The sequence below is a fragment of the Neovison vison genome, chromosome 1 (assembly GCF_020171115.1).
Source record: "Neovison vison isolate M4711 chromosome 1, ASM_NN_V1, whole genome shotgun sequence".
Lineage (NCBI taxonomy): Eukaryota > Metazoa > Chordata > Mammalia > Carnivora > Mustelidae > Neogale > Neogale vison.
In genome coordinates this window covers 69,306,732-69,332,247 of record NC_058091.1, presented here as the reverse complement: position 1 = coordinate 69,332,247, position 25,516 = coordinate 69,306,732, and the positions used below count along the sequence as shown (strand labels likewise).

The 25,516-nt window shown below is 38.0% G+C and overlaps 1 protein-coding gene across 1 annotated transcript in view; it reads left to right on the top strand.

Annotated features, from left to right (window-relative positions):
- Positions 1-22,307, top strand: part of ENPP1 (ectonucleotide pyrophosphatase/phosphodiesterase 1) — a 72,355-nt gene extending 50,048 nt beyond the window's left edge. The window contains exons 12-25 of the mRNA XM_044248774.1: positions 919-1,027; positions 1,991-2,122; positions 3,960-3,991; positions 4,946-5,073; positions 6,233-6,302; positions 7,001-7,088; positions 8,221-8,390; positions 9,451-9,502; positions 11,335-11,489; positions 13,065-13,194; positions 14,309-14,389; positions 15,271-15,403; positions 17,611-17,773; positions 20,712-22,307. Of these exons, the coding sequence (XP_044104709.1) occupies positions 919-1,027; positions 1,991-2,122; positions 3,960-3,991; positions 4,946-5,073; positions 6,233-6,302; positions 7,001-7,088; positions 8,221-8,390; positions 9,451-9,502; positions 11,335-11,489; positions 13,065-13,194; positions 14,309-14,389; positions 15,271-15,403; positions 17,611-17,773; positions 20,712-20,882 (1,614 nt within the window). The 3' untranslated portion in view covers positions 20,883-22,307. The remainder of the gene's footprint in view (positions 1-918; positions 1,028-1,990; positions 2,123-3,959; positions 3,992-4,945; positions 5,074-6,232; positions 6,303-7,000; positions 7,089-8,220; positions 8,391-9,450; positions 9,503-11,334; positions 11,490-13,064; positions 13,195-14,308; positions 14,390-15,270; positions 15,404-17,610; positions 17,774-20,711) is intronic.
- Positions 22,308-25,516: the final 3,209 nt, after the last annotated feature.

The following is a 25,516-nucleotide window of genomic DNA, read 5'->3' as shown; positions in this document are numbered from 1 at the left end:
GACAATTGGCCAGATGATAGTGTAATTTTTATTCATTCACTAAGGGAACTTAGTGTCCTGTCCAGGTCAGTTTGGCTACAAATAAGTCTAAGGATCATTTTGTAATTGTCTGATTATCAGATCATAGGAATTGTAACATTAGTGCTGCCTTTTCTAATTTCACTGAAGATTTGCCAAAGTACTACTTTTCTGATTCATCTGCATTCAAGATTGAGCCATTGCTTTTTATATTACAGTTACCAATGTGTAACCTCTTTTAAATTCTAATGGCACATTGGAACCCACTTTATTTTAATACTAAAAAATCCAATTTGAATTACTTGGGTAGCTTTAAGCAAATGAAAGACTGCATTGAGGGAGCTTGTTTCATATTACAGTGAAATTAATTGACCATAGAGACAAGACAGATTTGATGCACAACAGAAAACACATGTAGAACTGCCAAGAATTTTCCTAAGGTGGTTTTGCAAGGAGAGCAGAAAAGCAGGTTAAGCAAGTTGCTAAAACCATTTGCTCTTCTGTGTCCTTGCGATAAAACATATTCAATATACATATAATTTATAAGGAAATAATGAGTTGTATTCCTTGTAATTTTAAAAATCAAATACAATATAAGATCTGTAAAAAGCATTTCATGAATAATTTTAACATCTTTGACAGGTTAGACAATCAGATCCTCTGGTGTCATTCCCAATATTTATAACTGAGCATGTGTGGGATTTGCACCCCCCCACACTTTTCTTTTGGCCCTTTCTCTCTTAATGGGCATTGCCTTACCTGCCCTGGCTTAGCCTAATGTAAATCAGTTCATCATAATAGTTGCATCCACTGAACTTTCCCTGTATTAACAGAGATAGTTTTATGTAGAAATAACCATTAGTATGGAATCCATCACATGAAATCCCTTCCCTTTCGTAGGTCATCAGAGCCTTGCAGAGGGTTGACAACATGGTTGGCATGCTGATGGATGGTCTGAAAGAGCTGAACTTGCATCGATGCCTGAACCTTATCCTTGTTTCAGATCACGGTAATCTGACTTTGCATCATTTACCCTTCAGGTTAAATGGTGCTCCCAAAAAAGTTTCCTTGATTAGTTATTGTGACCTTATTTCTTCCGATTGTTACAGTTAATTTTTTTATGTAGTTTTTTGTGGAAATTTTTTAGGAAAAAATTATATTAGACATAAAGTACAGGTAAAACACAGGATTCACAGAAACCTAAGAGCCTATCAATAACAGTGCATCCATCTCCTGATTTGGGGAAGGTTTACACCGGGAATTTTAGATAGCTAAAAAAAAAAAAGTAATATTAAATTTTGGTAAATCTAGTCTAATAGTTCTAGATTTAACTTGAACACATTATTATGTGCTTTTATTTTCTTTAGCATGAAAAATCTGATTATAGAAGGAGTATAAATTCTAGCACTATGTTAATTTCATTTTTTCTTACTATGACCTTTAGAACATGTTTGTGTAACAGCCTTGGGAGTACAGAAGCAATGACTGCATAAGAAAATAGAAAACAATTTTCTTTTTGTTTTTTCTTGTTGTTATTGTTTGCTTCAGAAATAATTCCTAAAAGCTATTTCTAGAAATGATTGTAAGAAGTTCTGTTCCAAAGAAGCTACAGTTCTGGAATGAGACTGAGAATTTTATGCTACCATTCATTTTCTAGGTGATCTGGGGAAAATGAGTAGGCATTTCTCTTCGGTTTGAAACTGTGATGTTCTTCCTCATAAAAAGATACTATCATACATAAATAAGAAATATTAAACTAATTGTGGATGAAGGAAGGGAAAAAGGTTTTTTTGGGGGGGGGGTGAAATGGTATATATGGCTGAAATTCTGTGACTTACCTATTAGATATTAAACTAATGTGAGCACTCAGCACATAGTTAGTGAATTGAATTCTGAAAGTGAAAGAAATTCTCTTCTACATGTAAAATTCCTTATTAAAGTTCTAACATGTTTGAGAATTTTTTTCTCCCAGGCATGGAACAAGGCAGTTGCAAGAAATATGTGTATCTGAATAAATATTTGGGAGATGTTAAAGATATTAAAATTGTATATGGACCTGCAGCTCGATTGAGACCTTCTGATGTCCCAGATAAGTACTTTTCATGTAAGTATATTTGGTTGCTAACATTGAATATGATTACATTCAGAATACATACCTCTAAATTATTCTACCTCTACACTAAAGTGCAATGGTTAAACTCAATTTCCTTTTCATGATTAATTCTCCAGTGCAGATCTTCTGCACCCAGAAAGATTTTATAAAGGCACTGGGTGTGAAGACACAGGTCTAACCACTTATCTTTGCTATTCATTGCTAAGCATATTATCTGATGAACTTAGTACAATTATATGTTATAGTATGTGTTTTACTTGTATTAGGTTTGAGATTACTTGTACTAAAAAAAAAAAAAAACCTGAAAAGTTCGGCTACATGTATTCAAGTTTAATTAATGACATTCCATTAAAATAGCTTAGAGTTGTTGGAATAATATTCTATTATGAGGAGGAATGTTGGCACTTCTGTAGTTCTTAAAATTCTATAAACAACTGGTTTCTGTCCTCAGAAATGACTTTTATTGACCATTCCAAAACACAGTAAGAATGTTTTGTAAATAGAAAAGAAGAAATTTCACATTCTTTCTTGACTACATGTGGAACCCCAACTGCCAGGAAATTTTCTAAAAATATTAATTCTTTTGCAAGTGAGGTCCATTTCCTAACTGTTTCCACCTCTGTTATTGCCTATTTTCTGATTGCTGTCTTTGGTAACGTTCAGATACCACCAGCAAGTCTTATTTATCTTTCTGTGACAGTTAACTTTGAAACAGAAAGAGAAAAAAGCTTGTGTGACATTTATTGGAACTGGTTAGGTCTGGGCACTGCATGCTGTATGTTTCCATAGAACTACTAAATATTCACGGGGAGAAATAGAGTTTATTTCAGGAAAGTGTTCATGCAGATATTAAATAGTAGGTTAACATAGTGACACTCAGCGTAGACTCTGTACATGCCTGGCAAGTTTTAATTTGTATTTTGTTTTAATTTATAAAAGTAGTATACAGTTGTTACAAAGCCTCTTATAAGAACTATACAGGTGGGGTCAGTGCCCAGAACTATTTAGGATGGGATGGCTAAGCTTTGATGACCCCTTTACCTCATTAGGCCTCTATCTTCCAAATTAAAGCAAAAACTAGATCTGTATTTATTTACCAATATACAGACATAAGATGTATATACAATACATGTTCTTTTATCTGAATAATTTTCTCAAACTTATGTAAAGTACAGCTAGAAGAATCTTTGGAAAGCTACACACCTTACTGATTTGTAGTCCAGAGTACACTGCATTTGTGGTCTTGCTATGCAAATTCAGTTTCAAAACTAGTCTGTTTGCCCTCTTTTCTAAGGTCCCCCATGTCCTTTTCATTTGAAAATTCTGGAATTATCAAATATCAAAATATGTAAAGTAAAAAGTGGCAGTTTCCCTAGACCTCTGTTATTCACAACTGATTTCCTCTTTCTAGAGAGCAACGTTGCTAGGCTTGGAATAGGTCTTCCCAGATACCTGGTATGCTTATGTAAGACGTGTTTGTTTTTTCAATTTTTATACCAGGCCATCATACTAGATCTAGATGCATGGACAGATAGATGGATGGTCAGATGGATGGACACACATATGGATGAACAGATGGATGGATAGATAGATACTTTGTAACTTGCCTTTTCATTTAATAGTATGACACAATTTCACAGGCATGGAGTGGTTCCTAACAATCTCTCTCATTCTTGCCAATAACTAATACATAATGATTTCAAAATAAGCTGTTTGAAACTTGTTTTGGTATTGAAGAATAGAGTTTGAGTCTGACTTCAGCATTTTTGTTTTATTTTTAATTGTAGCATACCATCAACAATTAATTATTATCTTTGCCCCCCTTCAGTTGATTATGAAGACCTTGCCAGAAATCTTTCTGTGAGTATCTTTATGTTTTCACGATCTAGTTATTGTTAGTTTTGTTTAAGATATATTTAGAAAAGAGGTTCAGTATCTGTTCTTGGGATTTTAGCATTAGAATTTTTGAGTATGTAGGCCAGAATGTAGATGTACTGTTGTTTTTAAAGATCTTTAAGGACATGACCCAGTAAGCTGGCACTGAAAGTTTTTAAGGGGAAGGCTGGTGGCTCAGAGGGTTAAACGTGTGCTTTCAGCTCAGGTCATGATCTCAGAGTCCTGGGATTGAGCCCATGTCAGCCTCCCTGCTCTCCAGGAAATCTGTTCCTTCCTTTCCCTTTGCCCTTCCCCACTCACTCTCTCCCACTTTCTCAAATAAATAAATCTATCTTCCAAAAAAAGTTTTTAAGAATCCATTTATTGTCATGGTTTAATTTTTATGAAGATAAAGAAGTAGTTGGAAAAAAACAGAAGGAAAAAAATTTATAGCTACATCACCATAGGTACTGTTAGCATTATTAAATATTTCCTACCAGTCTTTTTTATGTCCACTTAAAAAATAAGTTTCGTCTTGGTGATGAATTATCTATGGTGATGAATTATCTATAGTGCATTTTTTTTTACTTGATACATTTTAAGTGTTAAAATTCTTAACATTGTAGTTATAAGTGTTTGAAAAGAGTATCATCAGCAGTAAATCATATAAAATTGAGTGACATAGTCTAAGAGTTGTAGGGTTTTTATGCATCAGATCAAATTTCCTGTAAAAAATGTGAGTATTGAACTGTTGGGAATGGTCAGCTGGTACATTGTATAGGTAGTAAGAACACAATTATTTTTGCATCTGTGACTTACTACGCAGGCTGGTAAAATTTTTATCGGAAAAAATTCATACAAAATTTAAAAATTTCAAGAGAAGTTTACATGTAAGAAAATATGGAAATAAGAGTTTTTCTTTACCTTCTATAATTTCAGTGCCGAGAACCAAACCAGCACTTCAAACCTTACCTGAAACATTTCTTACCGAAGCGTTTGCACTTTGCCAAAAATGACAGGATTGAGCCCTTGACATTCTATTTGGACCCTAAGTGGCAACTTGCATTGTAAGTTCTGATGGTTTCCACGTAAACGTAGCCCTGATATGTTTGTAATTCAGTGTACCCATTGGACCCTTTCCAACAATGTTGTTATATGAAAACTGTACAAATGTGATTCTCTCCGCTCTATCGCAGGGTTTCTCAACCTTGGCCTGTTGACCTTTTGGGTCAGATAATTCTCTGTTGTGGGGAGCTGTCCTGTGCATTGTAGGATGTTTGAGAGCAATCCCTGGCTTCTACCAATTAGATGAAAAAGCACCCTTCTCACAGTTGTGCCAACCAAAATGGCTCCAGACTTTGACAGAAGTTCCCTAGGGGGAGGGCCATCCACCCCCAGCTAGGAACCGCTGCTCTGCTCACATCCATATTGATTATTTCTTATGTCTACATTTGCATTACCATTTAACCATTGTATCTCTTCTGCACATGACAGCTATCCTAATAATATCTTTAAATCCAGTGAACAATTGGTAAAAGCTCTTTATAATAATGAGCAATTATTTTCTTCTTAGAGTTGTTTTTTCACCTCAGCTTTTGGTGTGTTGGAAAGTTATTTGGATGGTTAATATTGTTAATATTGATAATTAACTCTTTTGATGGTTGCCAGGGAGCCATGCTGTAAAGCAAAACCTAAGCAGTGAACAACATCTCACTGTCTCTCTCCTTTCACTAGAGAGCTGTGCTTTTAACGTTCAAAAGTAGGTCAATGGTGGGTATCTGTGTGGAGATGATGAAGAAACGGATTGTCCTTACCTCATATAATATTTTGCAGACATCTCCTGTATTCCAAAGATATCTTTAGACTAAGCCATTTATTTTGTACAAACAACCCAACATGATGAAATTGAAACCAGGAGAAGATAACTAACTTGCCAAAGTCACAGCTGGTAAATAGCATAGTTAGGGTTCAGAACTAGTTCTGTGTCAATGCTAGTGATTTTTCCCTTCTATGCCACACTGCTTATGCAGTTGATTTATCTACAAAATAAAAGATAAGGGTGACCCCTTAATGCTTCCCAAGCCCAGTGGTTTTGTTTACCTTTTTTTTTTTTTTTGGTTTAACCAAATAGTAACTTATTGTTTATGAACAGAAATAATGTCATGATTACAAATCTGACACTGTGAATAGACTTTGCATCATTAATTCATGTTATATCAAAATTAGGGCTCCTTCAGAAAAGGAACATTGTGGAAATGGATTCCATGGTTCTGACAATTTATTTTCAAATATGCAAGTAAGTAAACTTGTTATACTTAAAAAAATAATGATTTGTATCTGAAGAAAACTATATAAAGTTATACACTTAGAAACGTGGAGTGTGATTGTATGTGTTGAATGAGAATTAATGTAGCTTATAATTTTATAGAACTGTTTTACTTTGGGCATTAAATTAAAATTTTATATTCATGTTTCATGAACATGTGACTTTTACCTCAACTAAATTTCTAATAGTTATTTTGTATATACTTGTGCTCCATTAAGAATATCGCCACATTGTAAATGAAAAGTAGTGATTTAATAGGAGAAAAGGCATCATATTTTTGTTCTAAATGAAGATAATGTCTTATAGTTACCTATAAATTTAAAATTTCAGAATATACTCATAACTGTGATTTAATTTGATGCCTGTAGCACTGAGTTAAATGGGCAGAGTGACATTTATATCACGTTTCCTAGATGAACAATGATTTCATCATCCATTCCATTCTGATTGTCAAGTCAAAGCTGAGAGAAGTATCCCACATGTCCTTAGATTAGATGTGCAACATGGGTTCAGTCAGTATCCCACCAAATCCATGGGCATCGTAGTTTTCCCATTATGTTAACCAGTTTATGGATGTACAGCATAGATAATATAAAATACTTTTTTGTCACCAGCTGCATACACAGGGGAAATGAATTGACACACTGTTACTTTTCTGGCCCATCTAGGCCCTCTTTATTGGCTATGGACCTGGATTTAAGCACCGCTTTGAAGTTGATTCCTTTGAAAATATCGAAATCTATAATTTAATGTGTGGTAAGTGAGAACAGGCTTCCTTCATTTCTTCTGAAAACAGAGCTGGAATGGGAAAATCAAAAGTAGGTCAATGGTGGGCATCTGTGTGGAGATGATGATGAGGGGAGCCAGACCTCCTTCTTCCTGACCCAGAGTCATTAAAAAAAAATATGGGGATTGTGCCATCTGATGACTTACATTTCTTCCACGAGGCTGTACACAGGTAAAGTGGGGCACTCAGAGGAGGGAGGGCCATACGTCACCCATGCCTACCAGTTTGCCAGGCCATGGGCTTTATTATATGGCAGTTGAAACAGGTCTGGGGTGGAAGCCTGAGGAAGAGTTTGGAGTCTGTGAAGGGGACCCAAACCAGGCAGAACCTCTGGTAGCAGTAATACTCACATGGATGACAATGTCATGGTTGTAGAAATTGAGGAGGTTCTATTAGATATAGTCCTCGTTTACCCAGTACTTTCTTCATTAGTACTTTTATGGTTAGATACTGTGTTTTAAATATGACTTCCTTTTCCTGACAATGGTACTGGGAGTTTGCAAACCTTAAATACGTCCTCAGTGTAATTCTTTTAGTGAGAGCCTATATGCGTAAATGAATTCATATGTCCTAAAGCACTTAAAACAGTGCCTGGCATATCCAAAGTGCTTTCCTATAGAAGTGTTTGCTGTGGTTATTGCCAAGGGCATGAGTCAGACTCAGACAAAGCTGATTTTGAATCCTGGGTCTTACTCCGTTAGTAGCTTTGAGGCCTTAGGCACAACACTCTAATTACTCATCTACCAAATATTGGCAATAACTTATTAAATTGTTTTGAGGATTAAGAAAGAAAAATACGTTAGCACAGTGACTGGCATATAATAAGCATGCATGGCGGTTACTGTAGTCATACACACTGAAATTCGTAAGTTTCCATAGAGAAGGACAGTGTACATATCAGTAATCCCATTAAAATCCCATTATTAAGAACAGCATAGTCATAAATGCTCTAAAATTCAAGAGCATTTCATAGTTTCATTTTGGGTGGAAAGTAAAGAACTCTTGCATAGATAGGGTTTAAAAAAATAAAAATCATGAGCTAAGTCTTCTGTTTATTTGTTTTTGAACCTTTAACCTTTTACCATTCTTGGACTCATGCAGATTTACTGAATTTGACACCTGCTCCTAATAATGGAACTCATGGGAGTCTTAACCACCTTCTAAAGAATCCCGTTTACACCCCAGAGAATCCCAGAGAAGTCCACCCTGTGGGGCAGTGCCCCTTTGCAAGAAGCCCCAGACGTAACCTTGACTGCTCATGTCATCCTTCAGTAAGTACTGACCAAAGTGTAGCCCAGTTGGATTTTAGGGTGCCCTCTGCATAGCTTATGCCATAGAAACACTTAGTGATCAAATTGAAATCTGTGAGTAGGCATAAATATCTAAGTATGTTTAATTCTGATGGAACACATGCTGCCCTCTTATTGTTTATTTTTCCTCTTCCTAGTTTTTGCATTTTCACCTCCGTCTTTATCCCTTGGTGCTATGACTTGTCTTGGATGCAGGTTGGGAAAAATCTAGCCAAGTCCTGGAGCATCTTGAATCATGGAGTCTGTGCTGCTATCCTAGCAGTGAGGGCTTGATTATCAACCAATCATAATTTTCCTTCTCTAAAATATCTCTCAGTTAATTTTAAATTTAGAGGGAAAATCACATATTTGGGGGGTATGAAATGGATATATGGCACTCTTTCTTTTTTATTCCTGTCTTAACATAGTTGTAAGAAGATGAAAATATGTGACAAGTGAACAAAACTGATAGTGTCCCTAGGGGCACCTGAGTGGCTTCATGGGCTAAGCCTCTGCCTTCAGCTCAGGTCATGATCTCAGGGTCCTGGGATCGAGTCCCACATCAGGCTCTCTGCTCAGCAGGGTGCCTGCATCCCTTCTCTCTGACTGCTTCTCTGCCTACTTGTGATCTCTTTCTCTCTCTCGCTTTCAAATAATAAATAAAATCTTAAAAAAAAATGATAGTGTCCCTAAAGATAGAGATTTGGGGAACAGTGGGGATATGCTTTTCATTTTGTTCTAGGCTCATAGAAAGACTCTGAGAGCAGTGGCCAAGATGATAAAGGAACGACTCTTGTTTTTCATTCATAGTGCTGTGCTTGGGTAGCAGTTCTGTCTTGTTGCAGTGGTCATCTGAACTTTATCCTCTTTGTCAAAAAAATAAGTTTGACTTGTACAAGATGGCTTTATCTTCATCCCATAATGGGATAATTTTGCTGCAGAAGTTGTTTGTTACAAGATTGAAACATGTCTCAAAACAAAAATAGAACGAAATGAAACCTCGTGTCTCTCATTGCTTAAAATCATATTATTAACTTTTTAGGTCTTACCAGTTGTGGATTTTGAGATACAGTTGAATTTGACTGTGGCAGAAGGTAAGACATGTTGACCCTTGAGTTTGGAATGTAAAAGTGGGCTGGTTTCTCAGCCAGGTTAATCACAGAACATGTGGTTTGGGGGCATTAGTTGAGAACAACCAGTAACTTAAAGGTGGTAGTGGAGACCACCTGAGGAAACATGGAGATGTCTTTGCTTGGTGGTCTAGACTGTTCGTCATATGGAAGGGAGGGATATTTACAGCACATCATATATTTAGTGGAAGCTGAATTACTCTTTATGAACATAGTGGAGGTGGTTCGAGATCTTGAAGATTTTTATAGCTTTATAAGAGACCTTCAGATTTCCATTGTAAACACCTGTTAGATTTCTGTCTCATCTGCTTCTTAGTTCATTATAAGAGAGTATAAATTGGCTTGTTTATCTAAAGTTATTTCTTTATAGCTTTTGAGTGAAGAGTATGCTTAGTATACAGACAACTGCTAACATTTGTCATTCGTGACTGGGATGTTCAGCCTCACTTTGATACAATCTCTGATACACTTTGATATCGTCTCTGATCCTTGTTACTTGGCTCAGTTTTTTCCTTCTGTAATAAGAAGGCAAATTCGGCATAATTCCCAAGTTGAATTTGCCTGTATAAAAATCTCTGTAAATGTGGGGCACCTGGGAAGGCTCAGTCAGTTAAGCATCCGACTCTTTGATTTCAGGTCAGGTCATGATCTTAGGGTCCTGAGATTGAGCCCCACATCAAAGGTGTGGAGTCTACTTGGGATCCTCTCTCTTTCCCTCTCCCTCCCCCTCTGCTCTTCCCCCCACTCGCATGTGCTCTCCCTCTCTCTTTCTCTTTCTCAAAAATAAAAGAAAATAAAAATAAAAATCTCTGTAAATGTTTAGATATATCTTTGATGGCCTTGTGATGACAAAACCTTGTGGTAAAGGATTGCATTTCTGGAACTGATCTGTGTTTGAATATGAGCATAGGAACTATATGTCCATGGAAAAAGTATTCATTCTCTGTAAACTACTGTTTTCTCATCTGTACAATGGGCATATAACCTTAATTTGTAGGGTTATGTAAGAATTAAATTAGATGATGTATACAAAGGACTTTACAAAGCACTTGGCACTTGGAAAAAGTACAGTAAATAGTCTGTATACTATTACTCTTTTATTCAGCTCAGTCTCATAATTTTCATTGCGAATTTTTGCTTTCTAAGCACCCATCTCATCCAGAAACTTCTCTGTCTAGAGTTTTCCCTGAATACTAATCATTAAAATACTGTTGAAGAATTTTAGCAATATTTTTAAAGTCCTCTTGTGATATCTTGATATTACATTCATCTTTCAGACTTTTCATAGGCAAAAACTACAATTAATCCCTTTTCTTAACTGTTTATGGTTCTGCTCTTTGTGTTTAGTTTTATTTTACAGTTAAAAATAACTTTTCAGGGGGCACCTGGGTGGCTCAGTGGGGTAAAGCCTCTGCCTTCGGCTCAGGTCATGATCCCGGGGTCCTGGGATTGAGCTCCGCATCGGGTTCTCTGCTCAGCGGGGAGACTGCTTCCTCCTCTCTCTCTCTCTCTGCCTGCCTCTCTGCCCACTTGTGATCTCTCTCTGTCAAATAAATAAATGAAATCTTTAAAAAAAATAACTTTTCAGTAGGTTTAAGTAGAGAATTGGATGGATTCTTACATACTCTATGAGGAAGTATGTTCTTACATATTCACTGTATATATATACCTACACACATATGTGTATATATATATAATTTATTCTGTATATACATTCAGAATATATTATATACTGTGAATTATATTCACAGTAAGTATGTTTGAATGGTGGTTTCATTTTTCCCCTACAACCCAAGAGAAGGTTATTAAGCGCAGCACTTTACCTTACGGAAGACCCAGAGTCCTGCAGAGAAACACCTCGGTCTGTCTCCTTTACCAGCACCGGTTCGTGAGTGCTTACAGCGATGACATCTTGATGCCCCTTTGGACCTCTTACACCGTCCGCAGAAATGCAAGTATTGGTCGCTTCTTTAGCTCTGTGTTATTATTTCAAATTATCATTAAGCAAAACATTGAAAGCCAAGTTAGTTTGGGTCAGTTAATCTTGGCTCTCTCATGAGTTTCTGAATTAGAAGATCACTGAACTGTGAGTTAGAAGATTAAGTTCTCGTTCCAGCCTGACCACGAACTCGCTGTGTGACTCTAAGACTCCAAGCGGATGTCTTCTTGTGTGAAAGGAGGCGTGTACATGCAATAAAAGTTTCTCCCTTGCTTTCTGTTTGATTTAATATTTTAGGATTCTAATTTACAATTTTATGAAATCAATTTTGCAGTCAGGCGCAATGATTCATCTCTAAATATATATAGCTGTATTTTCCCTGTCTGGATTTTCCTCCACTGCACTCACCTTAGGGGGTCCTCACTGATGGGCAAGGTCATAAAAGCTTAGTGATCTCTTTGCATATCCCACCTACAGGAAGACTACCCCCCCACCCCCCAGACCAGACCAGAGAGAGGCCAGGGATCTGTGCACCTCTCAGAACACAAGAAGGCCTTGAAAAGAGTTGGGGGTTGGGGGTGGGGCAAATACCCCAGAATAAGACCACCATTCCCCCTCACCCCTGCCACCTGGCTGCTGTGGTGGAAAGAGAAACAGAAGATAAGCCTTGAAAGAGAGAATGGGGGAGGGGATAAGATTGAGATTTTAATCAAATTGAAGTTTTAAACTAGACCAACCAGATTTTCAGAAACTGAATGTCTGCCAAGCTACAGGATGCCCTTAAGGGGTGGAAAGGGGATCTGAGAGAGCTTAATGGAGGGTAGCAGCAGGATTTAAAAAATAAAACTATTGTTAATAGTCACTGAGAATGCCAAATAAAAAGAGAAGGCTATGTGTGTGTATATATATGTAATTTCTTTGTTAAAAATACATATATTATGCACCCATACACGTTCATATAATTCCATAAAGTTTCTACCATCAGTTTGATTGTTCTAATTTTGAAGACAGTTTCCCAACACTGTAAACATGTTTTTTTACTTGACTTTGTCATATGTAGGAGTCCGCCCAGTGTTTTATAGGTTCCCATCAAATTTACTGTTGTTTCATGCCATAATTACAATGTTCTTTGATTCTGTTCAAATGTTCAGTTGACTTATGTAATCAAAGCTGCTTAAATTCAGTCCTCAGTGCTCCTGAGGTTTTTGTGCTACACAGTGGCTCCCCACCCCCAGCTGGAGTCTGTGCAGTTGTGTATGGAAGATAGATAGGCTCAGATCCCCCCTAAATCAGTATTTCAGTATATAAAACCTTGCAGTTGACCAAAAAAAAAAAAAAGTCTACACTAAATTAGCCCAGCATAATAGGAAAATATTTGCACATATGTAATAAATGACTAATATCCTTACTATCATAAAAGAGCTTTTGCATCTCAGGAAAAAATGAATATACTACTAGAAAAATGGGAAAATGGTGAAGGACAGCCAGAGCTCTGTTTTCAAATGGTATGATGCATCTTCAGCTAAAGCCATCTTCTTTTCTTTTAGATGCCTGACGCCTAATGGCTCTTTTCATTTTGTTTTTCAGGACAGTTTCTCTGCAGAAGACTTTTCCAACTGTCTTTACCAGGATCTTCGAATTTCTCTTAGTCCTGTCCATAAGTGTTCCTTTTATAAAAATAATGCTGAACTGAGCTATGGGTTCCTCTACCCACCACGTAAGTTTCTACCTCCCTGACCTTGCCTTTCTCTTGGCCTCTTTCTCTTCTTCCTTTTCTTTTCCTTATGAGGCCGGATACATCATCTTGTTGTTTTTTTATTGGTGAAAATGGTGAATGAGAAGTATAACTCTTAGAGAAAAATTTTAAAGTGTCTGAAGCTTGACTTTTAGACAACTTTTTAGCTTTTGCTTGGATGAACCATTCAGCATCTGCCTTTGGCTCAGGACATGGTCCCAGAGTCCAGGGATGTTGGGCTCCCTGGTCAGTGGGGAGCCTGCTTCTCCCTCTGGGCTCTGCCCTTCCCAGCCCCTCACCCCTGCTCTTCACTTATTCTCTCTCTCTCTCAAATAAATAAAATTTTTTTTTTGATAAAAGGAAAAATGTAATTCACCTAAGAAGTAGGGATAGGCAGAGCCTAAGGGTGCTCACTCTTTCACAGAAATGGAGCTGCTAGGGAAGAGCTGCTTTTTTTTTTTCTTTTTTGAAGTTAAGTGTTCTATTTTTAAATGTGGCACATTTGTGTGTTAATGAGAAGACATTTTCAGGCTGGCCTTAAAAGGCAAAGAGCAGAAGGCTCCAGGTGCTCAAATATTCTCCATATCCAGCCCAATCCCTGGAGTAAGTGTCTGAAGTCAGAACTTGGCTGTTGCTTTATGAAAATAGACCAACTCCAAGGCGAAAATCCCTACAAACAAGCCTTGTACAGCATTTTGAGGCAGAAATTCTGCAATGTTTTTTCTGGGTAGTAGGTGTTGTTCTGAAGCCAGATAATCTCTTTTTCCTTCTTAGCATAGAAGAGTTTAAGGAAAGAGGGTTGTCAAAACAATACATAAGCAAATAATGTAAAATTTGTATATGTTTAATTTAGGCTATTATTAAGCTTTTGTTTTTTTGACAAATTCATTTTGAAGAAGAAAAGATCTAAGTATTTTACTTTTTTAAGGGACTTGACCAAACACATGGCACTTTCCCTTGACTCTGCACTTAGGAATGTTTTATGGGTTTAAGGTGATACTCAGCTAATTTTTCAAGTGCCCTCCTATGAGAAAGTATGATTTCTAATGTTATTCATGAAGAATGAAATAGTTGTCTTTTTTTGCTTTCTTTATAGAACTAAATAAAGGTTCAGATCAACTATATTCCGAAGCATTGCTTAATACTAATATAGTGCCAATGTACCAGAGTTTTCAAGGTAAAAAATTTTAACCCTGTATCTCACAATTTCAATGAATTTCTATATATTATAGGCATAATTTATATTATTAAGACTGATCCTCTAAATTAAGTTACTGTCAAGCATGTTCTTTTAGGTGTATGTTCTTAGAGGTATACATTCTTACACATTCTTAACTTTGACGATACCAGTACACAAAAATTCTACAACTGTTAGAATTATGATATATTCTAATACCTATTATCCTGTCTGTATTTACATGTTTGTAAACAACATTTTTTGATGGAAAAAGTATGTAACATTCTTCCTAAGTTATCTGGCTTATATAGTCTACTAACACATTAACTTTCAGTTTGTTTTCCCATTTAACTTTTGGGAGTTGATAATTGTTTTTGACCTTGAAATGAATAGATTTTTGCATCGTTACTAACTATCGTTGTATTTGGAACTCCTACAAAAATAAATTTAAATTATTCTTCAGGTGACATATAGAATTTCAAAATATGGAGCATACAAGGACATTTTTTACTCTACATGCAAGGAAATTTTTTACTCTAATTTACATGTAGAATACTTGTGAATATTTCAAAGGGAATTTCAGATATTAACAGTAAATCTGAATAACCTGCCTTGTTTCTTTATGTTCATGGTGAGGCATATAGTCAGGGATGCATATAGTCAGGGATGCCCAAAATAGTGTTGAATTCAATGTTTGTCTCTTCTGGCCAAAAGTCAGAGCTGAACAGTGGGTTTTTGGCCTCACACTAAGACTGAAGCCACATTTGGCTTTGTCAGTAATTATTACAAACGCTGACTTTGAATAAGGTCGTTGAGTTATTTCACATGACAGCATGGCACCTTGTTCTCTGGAACCTTCACTGACACCCATCTTGTTCCAGTAATATGGCGCTACTTCCACGGCACCCTTCTGCAACGGTACGCGGAGGAAAGAAATGGCGTCAATGTGGTCAGCGGGCCTGTGTTTGACTCTGATTACGATGGATGTTATGATTCCTCCGAGACGCTGAAGCAGTAAGAACATATTTCATTTCCTCTTAAAAACAGCCGTCGTGTGGGATGACCATCCAGTTGAGTCTGTGGAGCCTTTTCTGTCTGAAACTGTGTTGATGGACAAGACATTTCTGTTTACACTGGAAGCCCCTTGAAATATCTTAGAATGTTTTGCTCAGTGTTCAGTAAAATTTTTTTTAGAGGAAAGAAGGAGTGTTTCTCCTCGACTCTGCTTAGATGAGTAATTCTTGAGTTCAGATTAAACACTGAACTCTGCCATCTGTTAAGAAGGTAACATCCCTGCTTAAAATCTCTGTGCGGCTAATTGTTGAGATACCGTCTTCATTAACTACTGCTGGTTAGAAGATAAGGAACCTTGTGGTGTGGCTAGAGGCATCCTGCCTGGAAGCATCAGCAGAATTCTAAAGCTGCAGTGTCCAAGGGTGGGCCTTGGGCGAATGTCGCAGCTTTTACCTACCCTTTTTAACCCTTTTTTAGGGGGAGCCTGAGTGACCGTCTTGAAAGAAACCGCCAGTAGGTGCTGTTTTTGTAAAGTACAGCAGCGGAACATTTTAGAAACCATTTGATCTTTCATAAAACAATAACAGCCTGATTTTTTTGAAGTAATATTACTATTAAGGCATAGGGTAACGAGAGTGAGATGTCAGGGGAGGTTCAGCTGGTTCCTGAGAACTTCTCTCTCAGGCAGGCTCAGGGACAATTCTTCACACACGTTTATCTGTGACACGTTAGTTTGTAATGTAGTTTGTCAAATGACAGTCTTTTGTTTTGTTTTTTACTATATCCCTGGAGTCGTAAGGGACCCACTATAACTGCCTGAGATCACAGCAGTAGAGTAAGTAAAGAGGAGAACTTCAGGGACGCCTGGGTGGCTTAGTCGGTTAAGTGACCACCTTCTGCTCAGGTCAAGATCCTGAAGTCCCGGGACGCCTGGGTGGCTCAGTTGGTTAAGCAGCTGCCTTCGGCTCGGGTCGTGATCCCAGCGTCCTGGGATCGAGTCCCACATGGGGCTCCTTGCTCGGCAGGGAGCCTGCTTCTCCCTCTGCCTCTGCCTGCCTCTCTGTCTGCCTGTGCTTGCTCTCTCTCTGACAAATGAATAAATAAAATCTTTAAAAAAAAAAAAAAAAAGATCCTGAAGTCCCAGAATCGAGTCCTGCATCGGGCTCCCTGCTCAGCAAGGAGTCTGTTTCTCCACTCTGACCCTCTCCCTTCTTGTGCTTGCTCACTCTCTCTCAGTCTCTCTCTCAAAGAAATAAAATCTTAAGAGAGAGAGAGAACTTCATATCTTTCACATTCCACGAGAGCTCTCCATTTTAATCAGTTTTGTATGTTATGGTTCCACACAAGATTACAATTGAAGATGAGGCTCCCACTACCCTAAATTTGGAAAGATGCTGAAAAACAAATAAATAAACCTAGCTTTCAGAACAAAGGAAGTAGAATTAAGATGAGGTAAAGTATTACTTGGGACATCTTGAAGAATATGCTGCAATTTAAAAGAAGCTACTGGGATGAGAAAGGAAATGCACCTTTTTTTTTTTTTTTAAGATTTTTATTTATTTATTTGACAGACAGAGATCACAAGTAGGCAGAGAAGCAGGCAGAGAGAGAGGAGGAATCAGGCTCCCCCACCATGTGCAGCTTGATCCCAGGACCCTGGGACCATGACCTGAGCTGAAGGCAGAGGCTTTAACCCACTGAGCCATCCAGATGCCCCGAGAAAGGAAATCCCTTTAAAACAAAGGAGAGTTCACAGAAACATGACTTCTCTAGAAGGGCTGGAATAGAAAAAAAATCCCACACCACTTTCCTCTCTGTCTCCTGTCTTTGCATAGCTGCACAGAGTTGAGAAGACTATCAATAATGCTTCAGAATCTTGGTTGTAGGTGTTCTAGAAAGATGTATTTTTTTCTTTCATGTCTCAATTCCAGTGTCCTAAGGTAGAACTAAAAAAAAAAAATCTGAAGTTTAGTAAATTTTTATAGAAAATAAAAATTATTTGGCTTGTGTTTACCTGTCTTCTAATTTGTTTTCAATTTAGCAGAATATGTTGAGGTATTATGATTACTAACTTCCTACAATATATTTAATTATTTGACTGAATTTTATTTTTAGATTCATTGTATTAAAAATATACTTCACCGAAATATTCACTAAAAAGAAGAGAGCTATTTCTTTCTTAAACTGAAGATTGTCCTATTTTCCAGAAACAGCAGACTCATCCGTAATCAAGAAATTCTGATCCCAACTCACTTCTTCATTGTGCTGACAAGTTGTAAAAACACATTCCAGACTCCCTCCCAGTGTGATGAGTTAGACACCTTAGCTTTCATTTTGCCTCACAGGACTGACAATAGTGAGAGCTGTGTGGTAAGTAGCCTTTGTTCATGATCACCTTAAACGTTGACCATATGAATGTAAGTATATTTGCATGTGTCGTGTCTGACATCACCGTGGGTAAAAACGGAATGTGAATATGCATGTACTTTGAAAGGGTGTGCTTTTATATGTACTTTGCAGGATGACTTTAAATTTGATACTCTGAGATGGTATATCTTTGGAGAGGACCACCCTTGCCTATTAAAACACAAAAAACAAATCAAAATGTAAAAACTTAGTGCCTGCATACAGCTTAGCCCTTAAATTCTAGGTTTATTTGAACTATGAATTTATTTTTGTTTGAAACCTGGATTTATAATTCCTAAAGTGTCAGCACTGTTATAAATTAGTCCTAAAGTTATGGTTAGGTAGTATTTCAGATTAATTTTCTTTATATCACTTTATTATAAAAGTCATGTTTGTTCCTAATTATCTTTTCTTACTCTTTTGTCATTCAGTGTTTGGAAATAATTGTTTTATGTTATCTTACTTGCTCAGAATTAAAAAAAAAAAAAAAACCAAACCAAACAAACAAAACCTCGTCTTTGAACAAGACTGTATTAAAATTTTAGGGAAGTTTTTTTCCTCATAGTGAGCCAATTTTGTTTTTCTTTCAGAGTACTTCCCAGATTTTCTAGTTGTTGTTTTTTTCTAGTTGTTCTTTTTTTCCTCCCACTTTTCTTTTTTTGTCCATTAAAGTTACACAATATAAGTGTAGACCTAAGTTGGCAAAGCAATGTAGCTTTCTCACCAGCCTCATTTGAATGGGTGGTTTAGTTGGGAGTCCTGTGGGCAAAAGGATGTTGAGGCCCCAGTCTGAGCTTAGCAGGAGAGAGTGCTATCATCACTCATTAATTCCTCCCTGCATTTATTCATTGATCCCTTCTTGGATCCAGCCATTCATTCCTTCAATAAATATATGTTTCCAGGTACTCTTAGTCCAGAGGACACAGCAGTGAGCAAAGCAGACAGTAGCTTCTGCCTTGGGGTCAGGAGTAGAATACAGAGATCAATTGTCATCCCTGATCTAAGAGCCTGTGTGTCATTCATTAAAATTCATGAAGATATTTTACTTATTTCTCTGATAAACTGAGAATGAATTGACCAGTCCTCATAGAACATATTTCTCATTAACTTCTTTTTCCTTATGCTTCAGAATTAAGGAAGGAATAACAGGGTTTTACCTATTTGGATGCCCTTTGGGCATCTACATCTACCAGCTGGTCACTGTTGTGGACACTGTGGGATACATACTAAGTGTTCTCTCCTTCTTTGCTTTCTCTTCCTCAAGAGATTGAATTGTCACTAAAGTTATCAGTTAGTGTTATGTTCTGCAGCAAATAATGGAGAACCCATTTACAGTGACTTGAGCAATTAACGGGTACCTCAGGTGACAGGATGTCTAGAAGTAGACAGTCTTGGGTCAATAACACTAAGAGGGACCTAGACCTTTCCTGTCTTCCTTCTCCACTATTCTTAGCATGTGGCACATGTGGGCTAAAGATGGTTTCTTCTCTAGATATCATGTCTGAATTCTGGGCCCTCCTTTCAAAGAGACTTATGCTTAGGTCTCCCTGACCAAAATGATGCCAGATATCATGAGTGAGGCTCTGAGTTCCTTTTCACCATCTCTACCATTCAAAAGCTATTGTGCTGCTATCTTAAATGCAAATATTTTGTCCAATTCTATAATAGCAGTGTACCTAGAGGACACTAAATATTGGACATGAACCAGAGAAAGGGTTATCTGAAGGTCTGTCACACATCCTGATTGATTCCTTCTGTCTCATCTCTGAAGTAGCGACTAATGATTATCAGGACATTGGCCTGAGACATCAGATGCCTTGCCTGTACTTTTTATCTGTTCATGTGTATGTTGGGACAGATGGAAAATATCTACTGGCGAAGTAGTCCACGGAGTCAGGGTTATTCCTTCAAGAGCTAGAGTGAAGGTTATTGCAGAGAAGGAGACTGAGTGGGGCAGTAAGTAGCCCTGGATACAGGGATGATTGGAGGCTAATGGGAAAATGGAGATTATTGGTCCATTCCCCTTTTGTGTGGAAAGCCTATATTTATCATTTCCAACTAATAATGTCCCAAGGGTACAGAGGTCTTTATTGGAGGACGTCTTTAATGTACAGTTGCAGCCCGCCATCCAGTGGATACCTTCTTCATCTGACCTTCTCCAGGAGCCATATTCAGAGAAATGCATGCTTACCACGAATGTAGGATTTCCATCTCTGCTCCCTGCCTCAGCTACCAGCTCTGCTTCCATGTGTCAGAGCATGTGCCTTTACTTATCATTTGATCTATTAGCTGAGACTTCACTACCTCCCCAGAAATGGAGTTGTGTTTTACCACACCCCTAACCCTCTCTTCATTGCACCCATGTACGTAACTGATTCTGATAAGAACGGGTGTTCTTTTAGTGCACTTGCACACATCATCACATTTGATCCTCAAAACACTCCTGTATGGAAGGAGCAGGTAAGAGAATCAGGATTCAGGTGTTAAATAACTGGCCTCAGTTTACATGGTATGGTAATGGTAGGACCCGGACTTAGGTTCCAGTTTATTTACGCCCATCCCCATATTCTTTCCACCACGCCACATTGCTTTTGTTTTCCAACATGTTTTTAACCTCACACTGTTGAAGTTTCTTGCACCAGTGCAATACGTGAGCACTGATTCCACGTATACTTGCCTTTTCCCAAATTGGGAAATTTGGGAATTCCCACATCTAATTCAACAAAGATGCATCTATGTATTAGATGGTGAGCTATTCAAGAACAGGGATCATGCTGACAAAGGTCGGAGCATCTGCCATTTGGGAGCCAGAGGGTCAGAACTCACTGAAATGGGAAGAAGGGGTGCTGGTAGGGAACGTGAATTGTTCTCCAGTGACGTTTCTTTTCCTCCCACTTCGTAGCAGGGGAAGCACGAGTCGTCATGGGTAGAAGAGTTACTGCAGCTACACAGAGCTCGGATCACGGACGTTGAACTCATCACTGGACTCAGCTTCCTTCAAGAACGAAAAGAGCCCGTTGCAGACATTCTAAAGTTGAAAACACAGTTACCAAACTTTGACCAAGAAGACTGATATTTCTTTATTTCAAAAACACACCACAGATGTTTTTGAAAGAACCTTTATTTTATACAGTCCTCTATTCACGCTGTCGCCTTGTTTGGAAACTGCCGACCAGAGTTAGAGCTGAGAATCCTCTGTGATAACAACCATCTCAGGGAACCTGGCGGCCTCCGCCCGGCAGTAGGAAAAATACTCTTACTGAGTCTCGCACATGTTTGAATGTGTAAGAATTGTTCCAATTTGGGGAATAAAGACACACCATATCTAAAACTGCTCTTCAACTTCTCTTAAGGGCAAAAATAGCTGTGAACATTGTCTGGACGCCAGATATTTGAATTTTGTTTTCACTAATAAACTTCTATGGAACTGGCAAGCTCAGCATTAATGGATAGGATTGGAATAGTCTGTTTTACCTTAGTATTTTCACAAGGATTTAAAGGTGATTCTGGATTCTTTCCAGCTTGGAGTTTCATTCATTTTAGTTTTAACTGAAAAAAATTAGCAGAAGCAAAACTGTTTCTAAGGCCCTCTTTCTGTCTTTGCCAACACCCATTCAAAACCAAAATATGTAATCCTGTGGGTTTGGTTTTTTGTGAGTTGTGATTAGGCTTCCTCGGATTTAATGCTTTTAATAAGTTAAACTTTGAGGGAAGATCTGTGAATTGAGTAATTCAGTCTGTGTACCTGCTATAAAATTTTATTCTGTATTTGTACAAAAAGAGAGAAAGATATTCCCGTCTTGTTCACTGGTAGTGAACATAGGTTGAAAATAGCTCTAAAAGTGGTTATTTTAGACTATTAAAAATGTCTTCATGGAACTTCAGAGAACTTGCCAATGCATGCCTGGCAACATTTTCCACCAAGACGGCAGGAATGTTTTCCTCTATGCCCCAAAATGACCCCACCAGCAGCAGAACTGTGCTGAGCTGTTTATCTTAAAGTTTCTTGGGTTTGGAAAGAATGTATAACCATTGCTTTACATTTTCTTTGTGGTCATGATAAGTGAACCTGACCTCTCCTCCGCATAGACTATACCTTTTAGTGTGACTATACCTGTGAACCTTCAAGGGCTTCCTTCACTTGTAGGCTATGTGGGTTTGATTTAAGTGTTATATTAGTCCACCAAAATTTTTTTATTTGTCCTTCCTATGATGATCATTCTTGAACAGACTACAGGCCACAAAATCCTTTAGGTAATATAATTTGTACTAAAAATTATTTAATAATTTAGGAAGTTTCGTTGGTTTTTGTTTTAGTCCCACAGGGTCCTGAGGGTTTGTACATTGCTTTTTTCCAATCTGTCTTCTCTCTGTTGTTCAGTTTGGGTCATTTCTATTGTCCTGTCTTTAAGTTCACTCGTTATTTTATTTCTCTAATCCATTTTGTTGTTGAGCCTCCCCTCGCCCACTGAGTTTTCTATTTTTATTTTTTTTCCCTAAAATGTCCATTTGGTTCTTCTTTATATCGTGTATTTCTTTGCTGAGAATTTTTATTTTTTTGCTAAGATTTTTTGTTTTTTCCTTTATTCTGTGTAATTCATAGATACTCACTGAAGCATTTTTGCAATGGCTGCTGCAAAATTCTTTTCAAATAATGCCAGCATCTGTGTCATCTCAGGGTTGGCATCTGTTGTCTTTTTTTTCATTCAAAAAGATTTTCCTGGTTCTTGGCATGATGAATGATTTTTGGTGGAAACCTGAATATTTTAGATGTTACATGACTGTGGATCTTATTTAAACCTTCTGTTTTAGCTGACTTTCTCTGACATCAATCTAGTGGGGGACTTAGGGGCACTGTCTAGTTCCTCCAAGGTGTAGCTACAAGTCCAGGTTTCCCACTCAGCCTCCAGTGACACTTGGAACATGATGGGACCCATGTCGTTGCTGCGCAGGGTGGGAATTCAGTTCCCTACTGGGCCTCCATTGATGCCTTCCTGCCTGGGGTGTGCAAGGGGCCTTGTCACTGCTCCCCTGTGGTGTCCACTGATACTGTGGGCAGGAATGCTGGGGAGGAGGCTTCATTATGACCAGGTGGGGATGAATTGACCAGTTGCTTACTCAACCCTCTCAGATCCCACCCTGTCAGGGGAGTTAGGGTACTGCATGACAGCCCAGAGAGGCTGGAAGTCTAGGCTCCCCACTTGGCCTTTACTGGTCTGGTTGGGTCTATGGTCTTTCCAGTGGCATTTGCTAGAGTGGAGCATTTCCTGTTTTCTCTCTTGCGAGGCCATTACTCTTCCAGGCCTTTGGCTGGAGAACAACCCTTTTTTAGGACTTCTTTACATGTGCTCTGTGGCCATTTCACCTTTTCAGCTCCAAGTCTGGGACATCTGAGCTAAAAAGCAAAAACACAGGGGAACTCATCATAGTTTTGTCCCTTAGGTCCCAAGGTCCCTAGCTTGCCTGACTTCTCTCCACCTTTCAGAATCTTCCTTTTTTTTGTTTTATATATAATATCTAAGCTTTTTATCTGCATTTAGCAGAAGGATATCTACTTTATAGAAGTGTCTCATTGATTTTTATGTATTCAAAACACATGCAGACACGTGATTGCCTCTATGTAAAGCCTCTTAGCAGATCTTGATTAAATAGGTAGATGCCTCTCCCCTTTGCCAGTCACCAGGAATACAAAGAAAAACAAGTAATAATCCTACTAATAATCCTAAAACTAGAGAGGGAGAGGACAGAGCAGAAGTGTAGATGATCCCTAAGGGGTGGTAGTTGTTTTAATGGAGCCAGAGGCAGAGCCATCTGCCAGGGAGAACAGAGGAGACACTGGGTGTTGCTTGATGGTCTCAGCAGTGACTCCCCGAGATGGTGACATTTGGGCTAGAACTTGGTGCAGATTGGAGCTCTTCAGGTGAATAGGTAAGGAAAGGACATCCTAACATCCTATGGATGGATACTTTTTGGCATATTCCCATTTACTCTTCTGATATTTTCTACAAGTGTTGCTATGACCAACTTATGACATAAAACTACTACTTTATTTTTCCTGCTTTGTTATAACCATCTCCTGCTCTTAAAAGCCAGACTATTAATGCTGTGCTGACTCTAAAGTAAAGAGCATCCACATCTGTTCCTACTTAGTTTGTTTTCTTCAGACACGGTGTTCGTTTTCTTCTTTTGTCTTGAAACCGATCTCTCCTTTGACTGTTGGATCAATTTAAAAGATGTGACTGGCCTCCAGTCCCCCAACTTGAACGGTAAATTCACATGGCTATATATGAAAATGTCTTTAACCTACTGTGTATAATAAAGGCTGTTCTTTGGTTTTCATATGCAAAACAAAACCTTTATTTTCCCCTAATTTTATTGCCATGCCTCTGATCAGTACTTCTTAAATGAGGTAAGTAACTTCCATATAAAATTTCATAGATAAGTCAGCCCATTCATGGCAAAGCAAAGAATCAAGTGGAACTTAAAAATCATTTAGAAGTTTCAGAGAAAAATATGCAAACCTTAGGGGAGGAAAGGCAAATGTTCAGCAGGGTAGGTCAGTGTGTGGAGGGCTGGTAGGCCAGCTGGCCCCATCCTGTTTCAGGAGAGAAGGTGGATGAGATTGTATCTAAGATCACCCAGTCCTCCAGAAAAGACTGTTAGCAGCCCAACATTGACTTTTTTCTGTCATTAGCTGCATTAACTGTCCTGCCTTGCCCTGTGGGTACCTGCTTATCTATATCAGGAACAGGCATTTGAACTTTGAAACTAAATGTGGTGATTACACTTCATGCCAAAGCGTATCACAGGTGCTTTTGTAAGCGTTAGGTAAAATTGTAACATGGCTACAGTCCAATGACATTTTCCTTGATTTTTGGCAGTCTAAATATTATGAGGGAGAGGGGAAGTCTGTAGAATATGTCTCTAAGCTAAGAAATGTGGATTTACCAATAAAAATTTTATATACAGAATCTTTGCTGCTTTCGCACGTGCCCGCAGGTACGTTTGTGCGTGTGTGTGTGTGTGTGTGTGTAGGGTGGGGACAGGGAACTGGGTGGTGGTGTTTTCCCTGGGATGATAACTGCATGCAGGGGCTATAGACAATTAACCATGACTGTATTGTTGGAAGGAGGAAAAAGATCCGAAGTTCATGTCAGGTTCACAGAGTAAACATCTATTTCTGATTTGTGACCTATATTCTTGTTTTTGGCATTTTAATTATTTGCAATCATCCTTCTAGGTTAAAAAAATAAAAGGCATGTATAAATATCCTTCCAGTATTTAGAATGGTCTGAAACCAGAGGGAAAGTATCTGATTTGTAACTTCCATAGATTTTATTTCAACGTGAAATGTTTGTACTTATCCTTTCCATAAACAGCAATGAAAGGAAAAATAAAGATATTTAGTAGAAATTGTAGCCATGGTAGAAACTGTAGTCTGCTAGAAATTAAAGAATCTCTCGAATCTGTATTACCCTCATGAGATGTCAAAAGGAAGCAACAGAAAAAAGTGCGCCTTTCATTTTCGTCCCAGTGTCATAGTTTTAAGCTTGACTTCATACTTGCCCGTAAAACCTGAACTCAGGGAGAGAGATTTTAATAAAAATAACACACTCACTTAAAACTCATATAGAATTTCATTATATATCAAATTCAGAACTCAGAATAGACTTCAGCTTTCACAGAGATACAAAACAATTTAATACA